Raw genomic sequence first — 21,309 nt, 5'->3', positions numbered from 1 at the left:
TTTTCTGCTGGCCATATGCTGTGTTTTTCCACCTGAGCTCTAGAAGATCCCTGCATATCAAGCTGACCTTCTGCCCTGCCTGCTTGCCTTTCAACATTTTGGAATTGCCTATTCCTGTGCTCGTAAGATGTACTCAAAAACTGACCAGCACTGATGGACCCCAATGCCTTCGAATGCAGCTTCCCAGGGGCCCACCCTAACTGGCTCCCTGAGGAGCCTGTAGTTTGCTCGCCCTGTATCCAGGGCTGAAATTGTGGTGGCAGTTCTCCTATCACCAAAAATTTGAAACCCGCCTACTTCACGGTCATTATGGTGAAGATGGCCACGTGTTTGGTTTTGTAACTTAGGTAGGATAGGTGTATTAGGCCATAGCTTTATTTTCTTTAAAAGAAATAAAACTTTGCTCTGCCTCTAGAAAACGCTCTTCTAAGCATCATCTCTGGAGTTTCCAAGATTTTTTATCTTTAGGACTCCTTTTATCATTATTTAGGGATTTATATTATAGAGACTGCAGTAATGGGTACTGAGTAATGAGAACAATCTGAGCATTTTTGGTCATCTCCAGTGAGCTGAGAGCTATGTTTGTTCAGGCTGTTCGTGGATTGTCCTGAAATTATCAAGCTATTCTGAAGGCTAGGCTGAAAAAGCATCAAACAGCTCAGTGAAATGTGGCTCAAGAATATTTTCCGCTGATGTAAGTGAGCAGCAGATCGGGCATATTGATGCCTGTCCATCAGCGGGGCACTGAGGCCCTCCTCTGGACGCTCTCCAGGGCCTCGATGTCCTTGTAGTGAGGGGCCCAAAGCTGAACCCAGCGCAGAGCACAGGGGGCGAGCACCTCCCCGGCCCTGCTGGCTGCACCATCCCTGACACGAGCAGGGTGCCGCTGGCCTTGCCCGCAGCCCCGGCCCCTTTCCCCGGGCGGCTCCGCTCCGTGCCCGCGGGGCTGCGGCCGGGCGGGGCGCTGCGGGGCGGAGCGGGCCGAGCCGAGCCGAGCCGGTGCGAGCCGTGCCACCATGCCCGGCGCGGTGGTGGAGTACCGGGGCTGGAAGCAGGGCGGCCGCTGCGGTTACTGCGCCTCAGAGCAGGGCAAGGTGTCCGCCGGTGAGTCTGCCCTCAGTAAAGATGGAGGGAGGCGCCGGGGAGAACATGGCGGGGCCGCTCCTCCCTGCGGGCTCCGCCCGCGCCCTGCCCGCACCCAAGATGGCGGCGGCGGCCGGTTCCGGGGGGCCCGGGGCAGCGGGCAGGGCGCTGCCCTGAGGCGGGAGGGCGGGCATGGCGGCGGGGGGCGGCGGCTCGCCCAGCATCGTCGAGTACTTCGGCGGGGAGGATGGCTACCGCTGCGGCTACTGCAAGAACGAGAGCGGCAACCTCTCCCACGGTGCGGGCCGGCCGCGGCCCAAACGGGCGGGGACCGAGGGGCTGCGGGCTCCGAGCGGGCGGCGGGGCTGGGGGCAGCCGCTGGGCAGCGGCCGCTGTCCTCCTCCTCCACCTCCTCCTCATCCTTCTCCTCCTCCTCCTCTTCTTCCTCCTCCCTTTCGTCCCCTCAGTTCTTCCCGGCCCCTCGGTTGTGGCCTGCGGTGTGGGGCAGCGCCCCGAGCTCCTGGTGTCGGGGTGTCTGAGTTCTGTGTGGAGAGCTGAAGGGGGTGATTGGCGTGCTGGGAAAGCTTAAATTTTCTATGTAAAGGTCAAATGAGCAGCGTGGAGGAAGAATGAGGAGGGTGTTACTATCCATTGAACAGCGATACCTCGAAATTTGTGTATTGCTGTTGGGATGAGAGAGGGGAACAGCGTGGTTGTGGGGGGCTTGCTTCTTTCATCCTGCCTTTTGGGGAAGGAATTTGTCCCACCGATAACACAGGTTACATGAGATATACCTGCATGGCATCGGGCTCTTTGGGAGGATGGTGCTTGCCCTCCGCCCTCTCTGTTACCAACCTGTTGTGTTGGGTGGGAGATCAGTCACTGAAACCCCACACGTGCTGTTCTCTAGTGGGACAAGCATGGAGGAGTGGTGGTTTTATTCAACCTAGAAAGCAAGTGTGCATGAACTCTGTAGCTTCAAACTTTTGCATGATGATAAAAATGTGCTAGTTTAGGATCTTTTCCTTGTACACCTTCGTTTAAGTGCCAAACACGTCGTGTGATGCTTCTTCCTCCTCCAGTGGAAGGCAGCTGCTTGTAACAGTTACAAGTGGTCTACATTTTTTGGATATCAGATTTGAGCCTGCTTGTTCGAGCTAGCTTGTATTTTAAGGCCAAAACCTCATGTTTCCCAAGTGATTTCTTCCCAGAGAGCAGCAGCTCATCCCCATGGTGAAGCTCAATGAGTTTAACGCTATGGTCAGACAAGTTTTTTTTGGGGAAGCCAAAGGGGAAGTGAAGCCTGTGCTTTTCCTTAATTTGCTGGTCCAGAGGTGGCAGCTCCCCGAGGTCTGAGCTCAGCAATCACCTCCAAAGGTGCTCCCCAGGAGGTCCCTGGAAAGGTGCTAGGTGAGCCTCAGCAGCTCTCCCTGAACAGCTCTTCTCCCCCAGCGTCTCTCACTTGGTTTAACGAAGTTAAGGAGCGCTTCTAAGTCATTTTGTTGGTGTATTGTAGGGTAAGGTAACAGGTGGATACGTAAACTTTTCACTTTCACTTTTAGAATAATGTACTTAGTTCAATCCAAAGATTTATGTCATTGCAGCTTTTTTTTTTATATGTGGAACATGGCGTTGAAATAAGTAATCGATGAGATTTATCAATATGCCAAGTCCTTGAGAGACATCTCTTCAAAAGTCAATATTAACTGATTAATTTTACAGTGATTTCTGTAGAGCTTGTTATATTTTAATGTGTTAAAGCATAACGATGGTCAGTTAAATGTATTGATGTTCATTTCAGGTATGTGGGCACATTCGATGACAGTTCAAGACTACCAGGATCTCATAGATAGAGGATGGCGAAGGTAAATTTAAAAATAAAATAAAGTTATGCCTTTGTAGATTAAACTTTGTTATGATTCAATTTAGAATCCAGATTTAAATGTTAGGTTTCTGAAAGCAGTTAACTAGCTTCCATAAAAGGTAGGAAGAGAAATATTTGTCCTATGCTCTGTGACTTTTAAAGCATGACACTGTTGAACAGGGAAAAGAGGATTCTCCTTTTCTGAGCTAATATAAATATGGTGATAATAAATTAGTCAAGATCATGTGGGAATTACAACTTTAATTATTAAACGGTAAATATGTCTTTACAGCATACTGTATTTAAGGGCAATATTCTTTTAAAATATTATTTAATTAAGCAAATACTGAGTGTTATGTTCCTTTTTTTTCCAGTAGCGTATATGCTGTTTTAGATTACTTCTGTTCTTGGTATTGCACTTTAAAAATGTGAGTTAAAGTCAGTCCGTCAACTTTGCATCTTATGCCCATAAAACAGGTGGGGAGGGTGGGGGGAATTTCTGGAAGTTCAACATCTTGAAAAGCTTGAATGTTGAGCATTTAAGTGCCCCTCAATATCGGTTATTTTCAGAAAGTTGTAAATAAACAAACTAAAACAAATTTCTGTCAATATCCTATTCCTTACTGCACAGGAAAACAAGTGTCTGCTTTAATAAGGACAATTTGGTGGCTTCAGGAGTGTTTTTAAACATATCTGAATGTTCTCTCAAACACTGGGTAAGAAAATGATAGGCAAGCAGATAAACAGATCGAGAGCTGCCAACTGAAAGCAGTGCTAGGATCAAGGGCATCTCTTGGCCACAATCAACAGGCCTGAGGATTGGTCACCAGGTGCAAATTTGATAAAAGACCTTTTTCTTTGTCTTCTGTTGTAACGCTAGGATTCCTGGAAACTTTAGTGCTGAATATATTTGGGATCTTAAATTTCAAACTCCTTTCTGATGGGAATCTGACCGATTTTGAAAATTCATGTTTGCAGGGGAGTATTTTTTTTTCCCCTCTCCTATTCTAATGGAGTATTTTGACCACAGGAAATATTACTTCTCTTCTTCCTAATACCTGTCTTTAGGGATATGTGGACTGGTATTTTATTATCAGTGTTGGAGCTTATGCTGGAGTTCTAACGTGGAGCAGAAATAAAAGAAAGTAACATGTGCGAGGGTAGCTCATCACATTCTTCCCAGTTAGATTTTTGGGAAGGAGTCTGGACTTTCAGGCAGGAATGTGCTGGAGAATCCAAGGTATCATTCTGATACGTAAAGAGCACAGCAGATACAACATGCTTTTCTTAGTTATGCTCTATGATTAAATTTGTTAATTAATAATCATTTATTTTAGACAGTATTTAGTATAATGGCAAAACTAAAAAACTTGCTTCTTGGCTTTTGATATTCTTTCTGTAAGAATTTTTATTATTTAAACAAAATTTCTGGTTTTCCATTAATTTTGTAGTACAAACAAGAAATCAATGCATATTTATTATTTTTTTTAGAAGTGGAAAATACGTCTACAAACCTATCATGAATCAGACGTGTTGTCCTCAGTACACAATAAGGTAAGAGAGCTGGGATGTAGTGCTGTAATTGATGTGACTGTTTAAAATGTGTCCAGCCATTTGTGTTTACTGCTTTAAATACATAAAAGCAGATTAACTTTTGAAGTCTTAATGATACTAAATATATTCTGTTGGGTTGGTGCACAGGCAGGTCAGTGGCTCTGTGATGTTGTCAGTGGCTCTGTAGCACTCCACTGTCAGCAGTCTGCTCAGTGCATGCCCTTTGTGTCTGGATTGCAGTCCAGGGCAGGAGTCCCCTGACTGCTCGCTTGTTTGGTGGTTACTGGTGAACCACTGTGTCTGTATCCCCAAAACACTGTCATAGTAGCCCAAATAAGAGAGGCAATCAGTTGAATAGGTATGAATAATTCTAGAGAGGCTTTTCTGCCGTTAGTAGTTAGAATCAATGCTGTGTATATAAGATGGATAAGTGAAAAATTGTAGTGTGCTAGTCTCCTAGGAAAGCTTATTTCCTGCTTCAGGGCACCTTAGCATATTTTAGTGATTATGGTATCCGTGTATATTGCTATAAAATATTATGGAGTACAAGACAACATAACTTTTACTAATTCAAGAGTGTTGATAAAATAATTGATCACTTAATATATGGAAATTAAAGAATTAGGAAATATACACGTATTGTAACATTTTTCTTTGAAATAATCTTTCTCAAAAGAAGTAATCATAACTTTTTTTTTTTTAAGATGCCAGGCGTTGCGTTTTCAGACTTCCAAATCTCACAAGAAAGTTCTGAAGAAAATGTTGAAATTTATTTCTAAAGGGGATGTTTCGAAAGTGGTGAGTGAAGGTAAGAAATTCTTAGTGTTCGAAATGAAGATCAAGACTGATTGATTGAACGGCTAATACACTGGTGTTTTTTCTTCATGCAGCCTTCTTTATAGAGGGCTGGCTAACTTGTGATTTTGCAGCATTTTGAATCAAGGGCGCTATGCTGCCCAGAGAACAAATTGTGGCAGATGACTTGCTTTGCCACAATTTCATGGAATCACAGAATGGTTTGGGTTGGAAGGGACCTAAAAGACCATCTCCTTCTAACCTCCTGCCATGGCAGGGACACCTCCCACCAGCCCAGGCTGCCCAGAGCCCCATCCAACCTGGCCTTGGGCACTGCCAGGGTTGGGGCAGCCACAGCTTCTCTGGGCAACCTGTGCTAGTGCCTTGCTGCCCTCATTGAATTTGCTCCTTGTTGAAGGATGTTTACTTACTTTTTGTTTAGACAGGCTTCTTTTTTTTTTTTCTTTTTTTTTTTAAACCTGAGCACATTCTTCGTGGCTGGTACGATCAGATTGTCACTTCTATGACCGAGGTAAAAACAGTCTGGAGATTACTAAAGAAGGACAGTAGGTGGCGGAGAACAGGAAGAGCAAACAGGGAAGTAGAGTTTGACAGGTGACTGAAAAGTCCCATTCTGTTTATCGAACACCAAACCCTGCTGTTCTCTGGTAGAGATCCTGTTGTATTTGTTCTGAAATGCTATAATTTCCCACTTGTAGATGTGCAGTGCGAGATTAGTGAAGGCTGCCCCATTTCAATGTAGAAAATAAATTACGCTCATTTATGAGTTGGTGCTAGCAATATAGGGTCATAAAGGAAGATTTCTGTTTTCAGACTATTCCAAACTTTATGTGTTGGAAAACAGTTGTAAAATTGGAAAGAGTTAATATTGACTTTAATTGTGCAAAGTCTGAGCTGCAGTTACAGGGAGAGAAATTAACTCATGCAGTCTTTACTTATTTACAGAAGAGCCTATGGATTCCCATATAGAGGATGTAGTCCCGAGTGATTTTGCATACAAAAGTGAATCTCAGGTCAGCCAGACTGAACTGACTCCCTTGAATGAGGATCACGCAGAGGGAGTGGAGAATGATGATAAAGACAAAGTTGAAACGAAAGAAGAAGTGAATGTGAAGAAGGTGGAGTCAGGTTCTCTTCAGATACCTGTCGATAAAGATGCAGCAGGCCCTGGAGAACCGTCACATTCTTCTAAAGCTGTTCATGCACCGCCCAAGCCAGGTAGTTACACTTCTGGTAGCAATCAGAATATATTTTCAGTATTTGCATGTTGTTGAAGTCTCTCTTTTTTATATTGCCTGAAACAATTCACTAATTGTTTTTTTATTTTTTGCCAATTTATGGGATTATAGTGCATAAATTGATAGGTGCTGCGTGTTACTTGTTTTCTTAGTTTTTCCTGAAAATTGCATAGATTTTCATCATACTAGATCTAGTAAGATCATCATAAGATCTAAAAAGAATGCATTAATTATTGTTTTAACATTTCTTCATATCCGTAGGTTGTCTTGTTATACAAATTGTGCAGTAAACACCCTGTGAATACACTCCTGTAATAACTTAAGACACTATTATGTTTTCATATACTGTTTGCCACAGACCTAAGTGGCACTGGAAGTAAATTCGGTATATTAACGTGGTTTTATTTCTTAGGCTTAAAGGAAATTTATTTAGAAGAAAACTATTCAAACATATATAGAGAGGGATACTTCTCTATAAGCAATGGCATTTTCTAGTTGAGGTTTTTCCATCTATTTGGGAGCTTGCCTTGTTTTATGTTTTGGCAAACTTTTATCTTAGAAAAGCAGTGTCCCAGTGGATGTGAAATTATGAAAAACTGCATTAATTTCTATCTTTTCCTTGCTGTGAACTTAGTATTACATTTCTGTAAGGAGGTACGGTAATTGTGCACTGAGTAAGGTAACCTTGATCATTTTACTTCCTGAAGCATTTCAGCATTTCTACACTGCTAAAGCTCTCATGCTAAAAATTGAATGTAAATGCATGTTCGTTTCTAGAGTTTTGTGTGGAACTGTAGGGAAATATTGATGACATTTTAAACATAATTCCAATATAGTAATTCTAATATTGTGGTCAATTTTTTTCCCTAAGGTGGATGTTATCTCTTAACAAGCTTTTGCATTGTAATTACAAAGATTTCTGAAATACTGCGTTTGGACGGAGTTCAGACACAAAATCTTTACCCTAAAAAAGGACAGGCTCATTGTCTGCCTGTAACTTTTTCTGCTTCTGCACCCCTTGCTGTGGCACGAGAGCCTGGAATCTCCATCTGATAGCAGCGGTGTTAAGCTTTTTGCACAGCTTGTTGTGACAGGGTAGGCGGTGTGTCACAGCTGGTGGGTAATCCTCTTTGTGCTGCGATTGGAGCTGCTGCACGTGCGGAGGAGTCCTTGAGGGTCTCTGGGGAAGAAAAGGCTGGGAAGTACTGCTGATGGGATGCTCGTGCAGAGTGCTGCGGGTTGCCTCTCTTACAGCTTCTCGTGTACCCTGTTCTTGTAGGATGTGGTAAGGGGTTGGTGGATTAGAGCCAGAATAATTCATGCTCGTTAAAATAACGTGAATGAACGCTTGTTTCAGGTGCAACCAATTGCATCAGGTTTTCACCAGCTTAACAAGCAATTCTGCATCTAAACAAAAAGGAAAGTTTTTTTCCAGAAATGCTGTCAGAAACCCAGCAGTGCTGCATAGCATTGGTACTGTTGCAAGTTCCTGGCAAATGTATCCAGAATTTTCAAGACTTAATTTTATTTTTCAACTTTATAAAATGCAGCCTAACTTTTATAGCTGCTGTGCAAATTTTCACAACCCTCTTGTTTTTAAAATAATTAATGAAAAGCTTTACTTTATGTAAACTTCCACCTACGTGGAAATTGACAGCAGATGGCAGTCTTGGGTAAAGATTATTGGTATGAAAATGGCGAAGTGCTGTCTTTAGTTATGTTAAGAATAACCTTGGGTAAAGCTTCAAACATAGCAAATACAGATAAAGGAAGTTTGAAACATTGTTTGTACTGTGATTCAGAAAAAGGGGGTTTACTTTTATGGCAGAGAGATAATCATTAATATGCTTCTCTCTGCAGGGTTTAAATTAAATATAAAGGGAATAAGAAATGCATCAGAAAGCTTATTTGATATTGCTTTTTTTTTTTTTTTAGGGTAGGTGGTGTCACAGGTCAAATTTAGTTTAAAATTTTCCAGATAGAAAGATGTTTAGCTTTCTTTTTGGAAAATGTAGACTTATTCCGTAACAAGATTGTTTAATTGCGTTTTTATTCCTTTATAAACAAAACAGGTCATTGTCCTATAGGAATAATGGGCTGTTTCTGCACAGTTTCAGATAGAAAAGAAGGTTTGCTTATGTCTGCACGCGCGTTCATTGTTTTAAGAAGTTTTTCTAGCTAACTTACAGCTTATAGAAGATACGAGACATGAAACAGACCCCAAGGCAGATGAAGTGCTGTAACATTCTTCAAATTTATCATGGGTATTTTAAATAAACTCTTCCACTGACTTTTGTTTGCCCATGGTCAGATCCCATAATGTCTGTAATTTCCTCGGAATATTTGTCCTTTTCTGGCGAATGCTTTAGTTGTACGATGAGACAAATACTCAAGAAGCATGACCGAGGTAAGGACACTTGATGTAAAATTGGCTGGTTCAGCTGCAGGACGTCTGGAGAGCGCAGAAGCAGCATTAGCTCCCTTTTGGAGTCCCTGAGATGCCCTCAACACTTCAGCTTTTGTGGAGCCTGTGTGGAACAACCAGGCTGGGGCTTTTCTGGGAGAGCCATGAAGAGCTTCCCCAGGAGTGTGCTTACAAACTGGTTCAAGAGCCATTTTCAAAAGTTTTCCATGGTTAATGTAGAGAACGTCCTTGATTGAGCAACCACCAATATTGGTAAAAATGTATCCTGCAGGTCAGGGAAAGGGCATATGCGTAGGTGTATTATTTGTTTTATTGCACATTTCTCAGATTTCTGATTTTTTCCAGTTCATTATTTTTCTTCCTGTTTTGGAATGTATCTCCAAAAGAGGACCGTGGTGTTTCAGTGCAGTTGAGGCAGCATTACTGTGGTAGTCTTGTCTATCCTGTAAGTTCTGAGCAAAGGACGCTGCACTTTGGGCAATGGTGGCTACGTATCCTGAGATCAGAATAACCTTCCCCAAGTCCTAGGGACTTTACAGGTCACTGCGTCTTGATCCACTGACCTGTGGGCTTTATGCAGCCAAAGTCAGCATACTTTATGCTAAGAAGCAATAGCAGGACACTAAGAAATAATTTTCAGTGGCTTCGAATTCATCAGGTTGCAAGTAAAATCTGCTTCCCTTACTCCAGTTGCCATTACTGTAAGCTTGTTCTCATAAAACTGTTATATCTGGTTTCTATATTTTTTTTTCTAACTCTAGAGCCTGTACTTGGGATTTAATTAAAATAATTCCATTCATGGGAAAAAAACATCTGACAATACTTCTTTCACCATCCTGACTGTAAAATGAGCTGGGGGGAAAAAAGAAGTGATAAACTAGTGGTTTTCCCTTAAATAAAATACCATTTTTTCAGTGTAGCAATAGTAACATAGTCACCAACACCAAGTTTCCTGACAAATACCTGGTGTGGGTTAAGCCATCACATTCTGTATGGTAGGTGCATTAAAAAGAATAGCTTACTGATGCCTGAAAATTGATCCCAATATGTTTTGACAGCTTCTGTGTTGTATCGGTGAAGGTGGATGCAGGCAGTGGCTCCGAAGGCTGCAATTCCTTGCTGGTGAAGTGAACCTAAACATCAGTGAGCTTTTAAGATAGCAGTGCTCTGACCATTTCCAGTTAGCAGAGCGTGCAGCTGTTCACCCTTGTCCATGGGGAAGGTTTGAAGTGGGTAGAGGAGAAGAAAGATGTCGCTGTTGGCTAGTAAATTACTGGTAAGAAGCAGGAGGAGAAGGAAAGAGAGCTCTAACCACGGTTTCGTAGGGGTTATGGAAAAAATAATTTCCAGGCCTCTTAGAGAGTAAAGTGGGATAAGCCACAGTTAAGTCTGGGTTTGGATTATCCTTTATCTCCTATAAATATTAGCAGAGTTGGAAATGCGTCGTCTTAATGCTTCAGATGAAAGCACCTCACCAGTCAGGGTACATTCCCATCTGAAAAGGTCAGTCAGTCTTTCAAAAGTTGCCAGTGTGTCGTTTCCCAAATATATGGGTTTGGGGAGAAAGTTTATGGCATAAGAAGACTACTTCAGCACTTTGTCATAATATTTGTTACAGTTTTTGTTCTGTGCAAGATGTATGATTCTATATTTCCTTCTGTGGGAGTAGTCTTCCATTATTCCTCTTCTTTTGAAATCTTTAATATTATGGCTCTTTTTTGGCCTCCAGCTCAACTACTACTGCATGTAAAAAATAACATAAAATACAGAATTAGAGTTACTTTTGATTCCATTAACTGGCTGATAATATAAAAATAAGTTTCCCCTCTGTGTGGAACTTTCTATATTGGCAGCTATTCTGAGACAGCTATGTGCTGAAACTTCATTCATTCTTTCATTGCTGTTTTGAGCAGTGCAGCAGGTTCATACAGCTTCTGGAGCAGAGTATTATGTTCAGTTTCTTGCCTGTGCTACTTGGAATAGCTGATAATGGTGTAAGAAGTTAAAGAATAGGTGAAAGATGGAGCCATGAGCGATAGGAAGATATTTCTTGTTTCTGCAAGTTTTTAGAAATCTGGATTTATGAATTTACAACCAGTATCAATTAAATACTAATATGAGGGGAAATTGCTACCTGTAAATAGATGATTTGTTTGGTGACTATCCTTTCAGTGCATCTTGTGGGTGGAATGAAGACCAGGCATCTTTTCCACATTGAAATAAGTTCAATATTCGTATAGCTTTCCTAGTTTCATGTCTTGACTTTTCAATCTTATGTTGCTACCCTAAGTATAAAATAATTCCGGACCCTTTATTAAGGAATTTGGGTCAACCTCCTTTTTTATTTGTGTGTCTTTGGCTTTATATTCCTTTAAAGTTAAGTTCTGGTAGTACCAGTTACTATTGTGCACGGTGATCCTTTTGTTTTCTAGATGTGACTTCTCTTTTAAGTAAATAGCATTTCACTAATAAAACATTATGAATGGTTAAAGATACTGGAGTAGAGTTAAACTGATAGAAGTGAATCTACTAGTAAAAACATATCTGAATATTATTTTAAGAAAAGATATAAAATTACATGGCCTTTTGCACCTCTTGCATGACGTTAGTGGTGTTGGCTGTGTGTACTGTGTGGGGATTCTAGGTGACAAGAAATAAATCCTTTTTCTTTTGTTTTCTGTAGGGGTCTGTTGTGTAGCAACTTGGGTCTCTTACGCACCAGAAGAATTCTCTTTATGAATTTGGTGATGAGGTTTTGTGGTTGTGGGTTTGTTTTTGTTTTTTCCTTTAATTATTTGAATCTGATCCTGCAGCTGTTTGGATATAACATATCACAATACCAGGCATGAAATAGAAGCTTTGGTTTGCTTTTGAGAGAAGAATCTGGCATAATGGTTTAAGGACAGGCTTAGGGGGAAGTCTTTTCATATTACTTCTAAAATATATTCTTGACTCTGGCTTAGACAGCTAGAGAGGAAAAGCTCATTGCAACTTACTTTGGCGTTGTGTGTTGCCATTAGCTGTGAATGACCACATGATGTTCAGACCATGGTCTGCAGTTATTGGTAATTTTAACCATTTATTTTCTGTTGTCATATGAGGGCCACTTGTTTGTTGCAAAATGTGGTGCATAATTCTTTGCTCGTGTCTTTGAAGGCAAAGGGGCTGATCTGAGCAAGCCGCCGTGTCGAAAAGCGAAGGATATACGGAAAGAAAGAAAACTGCAGAAACTCCTTCAGAACCAGATGGGCACACTTGAAGGCTCTCCACTTCAGGCAGGACAGCAAGCTCTCCTCTCACAAAACTCTAAGACTCCAACAAACCAACCCAAATCTATTGAAGACTTCATTTTTGTCTCTTTGCCTGATGATGCACCACACAAATTAGAGGTAATGGCTCATTCACTGCTGTTGAAGGCAAATTAAAGAGAAGTCTTGTTAAGGAGTTTTTTAAACTCTGCAAATGCTTAGGTGCTTAGTGTCTGTGACTTTGCTAACTGGCTATAGATTAAATCTTAAAATTACGTGGTACATCATGATATATTTGGTACAGCTGAGTTCTGTGTGACCACAAGGGGGTGTTCTTGCACTTGCAGTCGGTTGTAGAAGAGACCAGTACAGTTAACAAAATACTTGTAAATTGATTTCATACCGAGTGACTTGAAAATGAATGGCTGTGAATTAACTGGGTGCTGGATCATTAGAGAGATTCAATATTTAGTTTTGTGGTAATAGTTAAACTATTTTCTCTATTAAAGCTTGACAAGAAAGCAGTAACTGTTCATAAAACTAAACAGATAAGAAGAAAGCTCTTTATAAATGTCAGTGGTACTTGTTGATGTCTTTGGAAGCCATTAAAGTAATGGTAGAAAATTTGCATAATAACCTGGTTGCAATCAAATCTTTGTAATATAGAGGCAGTCACATTTTGACTTCCTAATGTTTGTTAATCATAAACACAATATTTTTCTTCTGGAAGCTGAAAAGCTTTCAGAATCTAAGAAAATTCCTGTAGCTGCTGATTATCAATGATGGTATTAAAAATTAAATTTTAAATATCTTTTTGTTACTCACTTGAAGTGATGACGACCTAGAAGATACACCTTAAATAACTGATAAGAAGCCATGAAATTGATCTATTTTGTTAACGCTTCCAAATTTTTGATAAGCCATATAACAGAAGCGTAATAGCCTTTTCTGAGCATTTTCATTTAGAAGATGTGGGGAAAATTAAAAGAAGAATGGTTCTAGCAGTGCTTTCTTTTGTTCTTTACTATGTCTGTCAAGTGTTTTTTTCTAGAAGCAATAGTTATTAGTGAAAACAGAACCATACTGAAAATTATGTGGGTTTTGAAATGAACGTGCCCTTAAGACACGTAACTTCCTGTTAAAATTAACTCATAATTGAGTACGGGAACATTGTTTCATCTTCCTCTTTAAATTTGAAAAATACCTGGACATCCCTTTGGGATTATTGCAATGCAAACGTGGTCTTATCCAAAGAGCACAGATATGAGTCTTCCAAATATGTGGATCCTTCAAGTGTATTTCAGTGTGGTAAGAAACTTCAGGAAGAGAAAATTTGAAAATGTACAGAAAATCTCTTAAAATGTCATTCTTTATAGCATTTGTTAGTAGTATTTCTTGAAAACTATTCATGTAGTTCCTGCAAAGGCATTTCAGCTGATTCATAATTTGAAAACCTTATGTGTCAATCACTGTAAACATAAAAGCCTTCAACAACCTAAATTGAGCCAAAGAATTGGAAGGCTATTGTGTAATATTAATCAAAGTGTTAGGGTTTTTTTGCAGGAAGTCAAAATGTCTCTGTGTCATGATGCTTGTATGTGTTTAAATGTATAATTATTGTGTGATATTGTAATAACAAATGTGTTTAACTTCTTCTGAAGGTGAGGGTGGTGAGATCATCTCCACCAAGTTCACAGTTCAAAGCCACATTTCAGGAGTCTTACCAGGTCTATAAACGTTACCAGATGGTTATTCACAAGGACCCACCTGATAAACCAACTATAAATCAGGTCAGAAGGCCAAATGAATTTTATGCAAAGCTCAGCTTCCCCTCCATTTTATGTGTCTTGCATAGATTCTAGGAGAAACAAACGTGGATTTCATATTCATTTTATATTCAGGGGAATGTAGAATACTGTATCAAATAAAATCAACATTCTGAAAGTGCAAACTTTTGATATCTCTTTGCGAGTGCCACAAATATTTGGTGTTAATTGCAGACTGAAGAGCTTAGAAAGTTACATGGGTATGAGTAAGAGATGGAGGAGATGAAGCTTTTGGAGATAGATGTTGTGGGTCATATAAATAGAAATTTCCTAGGAAATAAAAATGGCTGGGCACTTATCCTGATAAGTAGTCTCACTGTCTGTATTTTGAATGCATCCCTATAGAGGAACAAACATGAGAGGCCAACATGTGAGCGAAGGAATCATCGCACAAACAAATTGTTTAAGGTTCGCAGAAGTTGTATAAACCACTTCAAGAAGTGATTAGTGCACTCCATCTAAATTGCACGTCTTTACTGCTTCTTGTAATGTCTAGGCAGTGTGTAATAGTTAACTCGTGTCAGGCATACTGCCTCTCAAACACTTAAAAAAAAATATATATATATATATATATAAAAAATAATTCTGGAGTTTGGAGGAAAAAGTACATAGCAAGAATATAGAACCGCTAAACTGGGGACAATAAGCGATATGCCATTAAAAATAATACATTTTAAAAATTCTTGAGGTTGTACAATGAAAATACAAATTTTAGTTGATTTGTTAGGTACTTGGTCAAAAAATAGGTCGAGTAAACCAGTGCTTTGGAGTGTTCTAGTTTTACAGAACTTTTATTCTTTCATGGAGCTATCAGCAGTCAGCTTAAGGTTAGTGTTAGTTCCCATATATACTTTTCCCTGTAGGAGCTCTACTTTTTAAAGTCGAATACTGACTTCAGAGGCTTTGAAATGGATAGGAGGAGATCTTTCACTAGCCTTACCTTCAGAAGCATATTTGATTCTATGCACTCAAAACAGTATGCTTGTATTTTCCTTGCTCTGAAGGTGAGGTTAGTACCTGTCTCCTTTGAGGACCCACAGTTCAAATCATCCTTCAACCAGTCAGCCACTTTATTTGCCAAGTATCAGATGGCTATACACAAGGACACACCTTCTGAATGTGGCGAAAATGAGGTACAGTTCACTGCATGCGCCTGCACAAAAACATTTTTTACTGTACAGTTAAATGGTGGGAAATGGTATCTCCTAGAATGATTCTAAATGTTAAAGCATGGAGTTTCAATCTGGGAGGGAAAATGTGTTTTCTAGCAAACTTCCATGGCTTTTAGTAAGCTTCTGTTGTAGGCTTTGGCCCAGGGGAAGCTGAACTGAGGAGGGAGGGAGTATGCGTTATCATAATTATCATAACTCACTACTAACGCTTAGTTTTAGTTAAGTAGAATTATTTGTACATGATTTGTAAAGAGGTTAGGGAGAGATTTCTGTTGGAAATGGGATAATGGTATGGAAATGCCTTTTTGATGACAAGCACTTTAAAGTCATTTGTTACTTCTTTCATCTTTGTCCATAAGTTTTCTTTGTTTCACTTAATAGGTTAAGGTTTTAAAAATCTCAATTTCATTCACGTTCCATTGTTAAGCATACCTCTTAATTAGATTTCAGCTTTGCAGTAGAAATAGGATGAAAATACTGCCATCAACTGGTTGCCTTAGATGTAATGAGAGTACACTATATATGAATAAGGCTGTTTTTAAAATAGAAAAAGGTGTTTGCAGGATGCTAATCCTAATATAATAAGGTGAAAAATAATAATAAAACACTAGTGGGGTTCTAAACAAGCAGTAAGTCTTTGGTTCTTTGGCAGGTGCCCCAGCGTTTTCATTAGCAGAATTAACAAATTTGGTATTTTGGATCTTTCCTTTCTATCTGCTGCAAATATAAGACTTCAGTACTGATCAATTCTGTCAGACCTTTTGGTTCTTGAGAGCAAGACTTGCAGAAGTGATACCTAGCGAGCTGTGGCTGCTTTCCAGGTAGAATAATAAAACCATATAATCATTTTTGGCTTTAGCTCAAAAGAATGTACGGGGAGCATTTTTGTAAGATCTGTGTAATGCTACTGTGGGAAACCATAAACTCTACTTCACTTTGTTTTGTAAAATAGCAGAACTCATAACAATAAGTACTAGTCTCTGCCTTTTTCTTAATTACTGACATAAATGAGGTTAATTATAATCCGGTAAAATTGGAAACGTTGAGAAAGTCTGAGCTATTTACTGGATTGGTAACATGCATTACCTGGGCTGATCTGGGACCTCATTTGCCTGCTACAATGAATGTATTTCAGCCTTATTGCTGAGATAGTACATGTAATCCAGCGTGCTTTTGCTCTGAAAACTGTTACTGCAAAGAGAGAGTGGTGAGAACCTCCTAATTTTATATTTTCTTTGTTCAGAATTACAGATGATTTTTAATACACTGCTTACTCCCCTCATGAAGAATCAAAGGCACTATCACCAGGGCTGCTTGCAGTTCAGTTCAGAGTGGCATCTGGCACTTGGTTCATCTAGCCCTGTTTGGTCAGAGCACATGGCTTGTCTTAGGCTTGGGTTTGATAGCCCTAATCACCCATATATAAATATATATTAATCTTTTTATTACAAACTGAGGGAGTCTAGAGGATTAAAGCTGTTTAAAGATGTACATTAAAAATTTCCGCCCCATTAAGGTATAAAGTCTAACACAAGTTAATTCCTAATGAGGAAGGAGATGGATTTCTCTTCATACTGCTAGAAGTTCACTGGGTTTTTATCTTCCTGTTTTTCCCTGTTACTTGTCATAGGTGTTTCTTCCTTTTCCCTGGCATCATGTTTGTGCAGGCTTAGTACAATATTCCAGGGGAGACAGGAGCTTCTCTGAATCTTCTAGTAAGTGTAAAAACTCAGTCTGGTGCTGGTGGGTTTTAACGCAGATCCTTCTAAAACACTAGAAATTGTGTTAGGTGTGTTCATCTGACTGTCTGGTTAAGAAGGTCTTGCTGTTGACAGTTATCAGGCACCAAAGCTCAGTCACCTCAATCAAAAGCATTTTGTAATTGATCCCTGGAGGAAGTAAAGTGAAGAATACATTACACAAAATGTATTTTTGTATAGGTTAGAAGCCGTAATACTGAATCTTTGTAGGAGGAGAATTACTGGAGTCTCTTTTAAGAACAGAAGATAGTAAGTAGGGTAAAACTGGTCCAAGTTTTTTAGAAGGACAGTGGAAAGTACTGTTTGAAAGACCTCAAATCTTTTCTTCCTCTTTTTCAGACTTTGTAATATATCATACAGACATTATGGAGCCAAGTAATTTTTTAAGTAAAGGTAGAATGAAATTCTGTCCTATACACAGGGCTTTTTTCAGGGCAGTAGCAAGTCTGCTTTGGGTTTTAAACTGGCAAACATCCAGGAATTTTTTGGATCTAAAATTAAATCTATCTTTTAATCTGTGCAAGCTAATATAACTGTGTGTGGCTGATGAACCTCCTTCGCTGATAAGCCTCCATTTCAGGGAGAGTCCTGCACACTTTCGTGTTTGGAAAGCTTCTAGTTTAGGAAAAGTATTTAATTTACATTTGGCTGAACACTTCACATTCAGAAACCTGCCTGTATTTAAATTCATAATCCAACAAAAATTATTGTGGGTCATATTAACAAGTTCTTTTTGGAATATATTATTAAATTGTTGGCATTGCACTATACTGTCTGCCTGTATGATCTACTAGACCAGCTTTAATATTAACAGTATTACATTAAAAGGCAATTTTAGGAATAGACTTATAATTCTGGTGATTTGAAAATAACACTAATGTGGAAAGTTATAAAAAAAAAAGTCACAATATTAACATAAGGTACGTGAACTGTGAAGATGATTATTGCTCAATGAATGTGAAAGAAGGCCCTCTTTTTGCACCTATGCAATGTGTATACATCTTTTGATCGAGATATTTATGTGATGGAGGGGACTTCAGTACCGGCAATGCATGGAAGGCTTAATGCCAAAACTTACTTAGAACTTTTAGGCACTCTCTGCTTAGTGCCATGCTGACACCATTGGTAACTGATGTTTCGGTGCCTTCAGGCCAGTGGGTCTTTTGGGATTTTCCTTTCACCTCCTGACTTCCACTGCTTTGGAATCTCTGATGGAGAGCACAGTTGTAAGCTCATGGGTGCCACATTGTGCCTCTCTTTTTTTTTTTCCTTCCTTGCTGCTACTGCCACTGATTTGACCCTTGATGGATAATAGCTGGGATTTTTTTTTTTTCATTTGTTATTTTAGAATTACTTGTGTATGAGTTATTAATGCACATTTTGAAAAAAATACATTGGTAAAGCTTTTATGTTGAAAGTCTAAATATTTGGGAATCAGAAAACCTCTCTTGGGGTTTGTTACTCCAAGTTTCACTGTCAGCTTAACAAGCCCTTAACAAACCCCCTGCATTCTTCATTTTAATTTAACCCGTGGTCTCTTCAAACCACAGCTTGCTGTGTGTTTATGGTCTTTGAGCTTGTATATGTGTGACAGAATAAGTGAAGATCTTCTGCTTAAGGACGTACAGGAGTTTATTAAGTGCTAAGTGAAATACTAGAAAACAAACTTTTCTTGTAGAAAAGGTCCCATCTTTTTTTTTTTTTTCAATGCAGTTTATTTTTGATGAGCATAGGATTCATTTATTAGTTCTGGTTCATCGAAGTGGATATTTTCTGGAAATTCACAGCTACAGCAGTTCTAAGATGGAATTCCACTTGTGACTAAAGCCCTGTACATTATATATTCTGTTCCTTTAGCTATTAAAATATAGTCAGGTTCTGACGCCAGTTTACCTTAGTAAATTAAAAAAAAAAGCTGAAAAGTTCAACTTTCTGTAGCAAAAGAAATAAATAAAAGCAATTTGCAGTTGTGCTTTTACATGTTTAAAGATAAGTAATTCTGCTACAGTATCTGATTTAGCATCCTTTAGTCTTGTCCATGGCTTTCTATCACTGAAAATATATCTCCTTTAAAAATATATTGCTTTTTCTCCCCTTTATTCCTCTACTCAGTTACTGTTTTTTTCCAGTTTTCTCATTCTTTAGTGATGTTTTGAAGACAGTGGTTTTCTTAACTTTCTGGCAGCATTTCTTAGCACAGCTTGTATTGATACAGGGCTATCTACTTCTTATTTCTGAACCTCTCTTTCTTCTTGCAATTTAATCTTTGTGCAATGTACTTTTTCCAAAGCTGAACTATTATATCTTCAGTAACTCCTCGCTTGCTGTCTGTATTTAACTTTGGCCAGTCATACTCTGCTGGATAATTTGGCTATCAAACAGCGTTTTGTCCCTTGTGTTAATTTAAGCCGAACTTGGAAAATGGTACTTGTTTTACCACTCTGATAATCTAGTTTAAGGCATTGAATAACTTCTGGTGGTGCAGGGTTTTGCAGAATCATGTATTTTCAATGTTTTGGCAAAAGCCTTGTTTGTTTATTCTTTATCTGGAGTCGTGCTTACCCTAAGGTGGTCTTTGGCTGCTAGCCTGGCGTAATGCAAGTGCTTGATAGTAATCTTGCAATCTGTTTTAAAGCTTGATAATGGGGGGTGGGAGAGACAATGTGAGAATTTCTTTTGGGCCTGTTGGTTTGGACGTGCTCGGTGTGATCAGGTTTCTGTGAGGAGGCTTCAGTAAAATTGGGCCACGAGTATTGCTGCTGACATGTTTACAGTCACTGCTCACACAAATGTTGAGGTACAAGTCTGCATTTATACGCACTAAGCATAGTTTATTACATTCAGGTTGAGTATCACAGCGTTGGTGTGCAAGAAGAGCAGTTCGGGTGAATGCATCTACCAGAGTGTGTAGGCCTCAAATTTTTGTTTGAGCTTTTGCTGGAGAGAGGCAGCCCTGAGCCCTCACAGATCCAGTGGCTTCTGTCAGAGCTAACCAAAGGGAGTGTAGAAATGGAGTAGCGGTGTTAAACCTGCACCAGGTCCCAGTGGTGCTCTGGCCCCTGAGGTGAGGAGTACCCGCCATTGCTGTGGGGGTATCGTCGCCATCCTCAGTGCTGAGTAGATACTGTGGTAAAGTAGGAGTAAGTTTGTGATCAGCCAAGTAAGATCGTATTCTAGGAACGGTTTTAAGCATCTCCTTACTGGTGTAATCATAAATAACTTAGCATGTGAGTGAAAATGTTTCAAATCTCTTTTTGTCTTGACGTAAAAGCTGCAACTTTTTTTTGGTATAGGCTTTTCAGCTACTGATTATCCTCTCTTGTCTTTTTTTGGTGTCTGGTATAAATCAAACTTCTCTTGAAAACCTTCTGAAAACCCTCAAAACCCTTTAGTCAGCCTCAGAACTGGCCTGCTTGTCCCTGTGCTTCGGAGGGCAGTCAGCTGCTGGTGGCCAGCAAAGTAGGAGGCGCCTGACAGCACTTGTGTTAGCATGGTTTTATTGAATGGGTTGGTGTCCTGAGGAGAAACACAGCAAACCACTCTCTAATTAAAAGTTGCTCTTAAATAGTGCTGTGGAAGAGCTGATTTTTCAGTTTTTCCTCTGTGGGAACACAAAGCCGTATTATGCTGCTATGTAAATGCAGTTATCTGCTTTCTGAGTAATATATTGTTATCTTTAAATGAGTCGTTGGGGAAATCTGAAGAATTAGGGGAAACCCCAACAGGTTATTAAGTGGGAAAGTATTAATAGCTGAATGAATTAAGATACAGGCATGGAAAATAGATGTATTGCCTACTGAACAAGTTTATCCAAGGCTACTCTTGGATTAACCAAGCCCAAGAAGTGCTCGGCTTTGGAAGAGGTGAAAATGTGCAAGGGAAGAACCTGTGCTAGTGTTTGTCACATTCTCTGCACTTCCTCTGGCCTTTTTTCTTTTTGGAAGTAGTGCGCACAGATCTCTTTCTCTGGTCCAAGATGATAGTTCTTGTGCACTGTTCAAATACAGCCCTTGTTTGCCAGCATTTATTCTTTCTTGATAAAGTAGTGGAAGACTGTATTCATGTTCAATATGTGGATCTGTGTATATAGCTTACAAAAATCCACAATGTAATCAATTGCAAGAATTTATTTACACATCTACAAGTTACATTTATTTTTTTCTGCTTGGGTGGTAGTTTTATTTATATTCTGAAAGATTCGAGCTGTAATGAAGAAAAATTGTGAAAATGTAACCTGGGAAAACCTGAATAAGGGCAACTTCTGTAATGAACAGAGAGGCGATATCAGGCTGAGCATCCTTTGGTTAAACAGGCATTGTTTCC

General features: G+C 39.6%; 1 protein-coding gene across 6 annotated transcripts in view; it reads left to right on the top strand.

Annotated features, from left to right (window-relative positions):
* Positions 1–950: 950 nt before the first annotated feature.
* Positions 951–21,309, top strand: part of ATE1 (arginyltransferase 1) — an 85,227-nt gene continuing 64,868 nt past the window's right edge. For 2 of the 6 annotated variants that reach the window (XM_027460062.3, XM_027460060.3), the window contains exons 1-7: positions 1,173–1,381; positions 2,885–2,948; positions 4,439–4,501; positions 5,206–5,309; positions 6,263–6,535; positions 12,137–12,369; positions 15,059–15,187. In XM_027460062.3, the coding sequence (XP_027315863.1) occupies positions 1,276–1,381; positions 2,885–2,948; positions 4,439–4,501; positions 5,206–5,309; positions 6,263–6,535; positions 12,137–12,369; positions 15,059–15,187 (972 nt within the window). In that variant the 5' untranslated portion in view covers positions 1,173–1,275. Of the gene's footprint in view, positions 1,105–1,172; positions 1,382–1,533; positions 2,494–2,884; positions 2,949–4,438; positions 4,502–5,205; positions 5,310–6,262; positions 6,536–12,136; positions 12,370–13,889; positions 14,019–15,058; positions 15,188–21,309 lie in introns of those variants that run through there. The other 4 variants (XM_027460064.3, XM_027460061.3, XM_027460059.3 and 1 more) reach the window with 4 other exon arrangements.

The sequence above is a fragment of the Anas platyrhynchos genome, chromosome 6, assembly GCF_047663525.1.
Source record: "Anas platyrhynchos isolate ZD024472 breed Pekin duck chromosome 6, IASCAAS_PekinDuck_T2T, whole genome shotgun sequence".
Taxonomy (NCBI): domain Eukaryota; kingdom Metazoa; phylum Chordata; class Aves; order Anseriformes; family Anatidae; genus Anas; species Anas platyrhynchos.
Note: the sequence above shows the minus strand (reverse complement) of the source record. Positions and strands in the feature narration are given on the sequence as shown.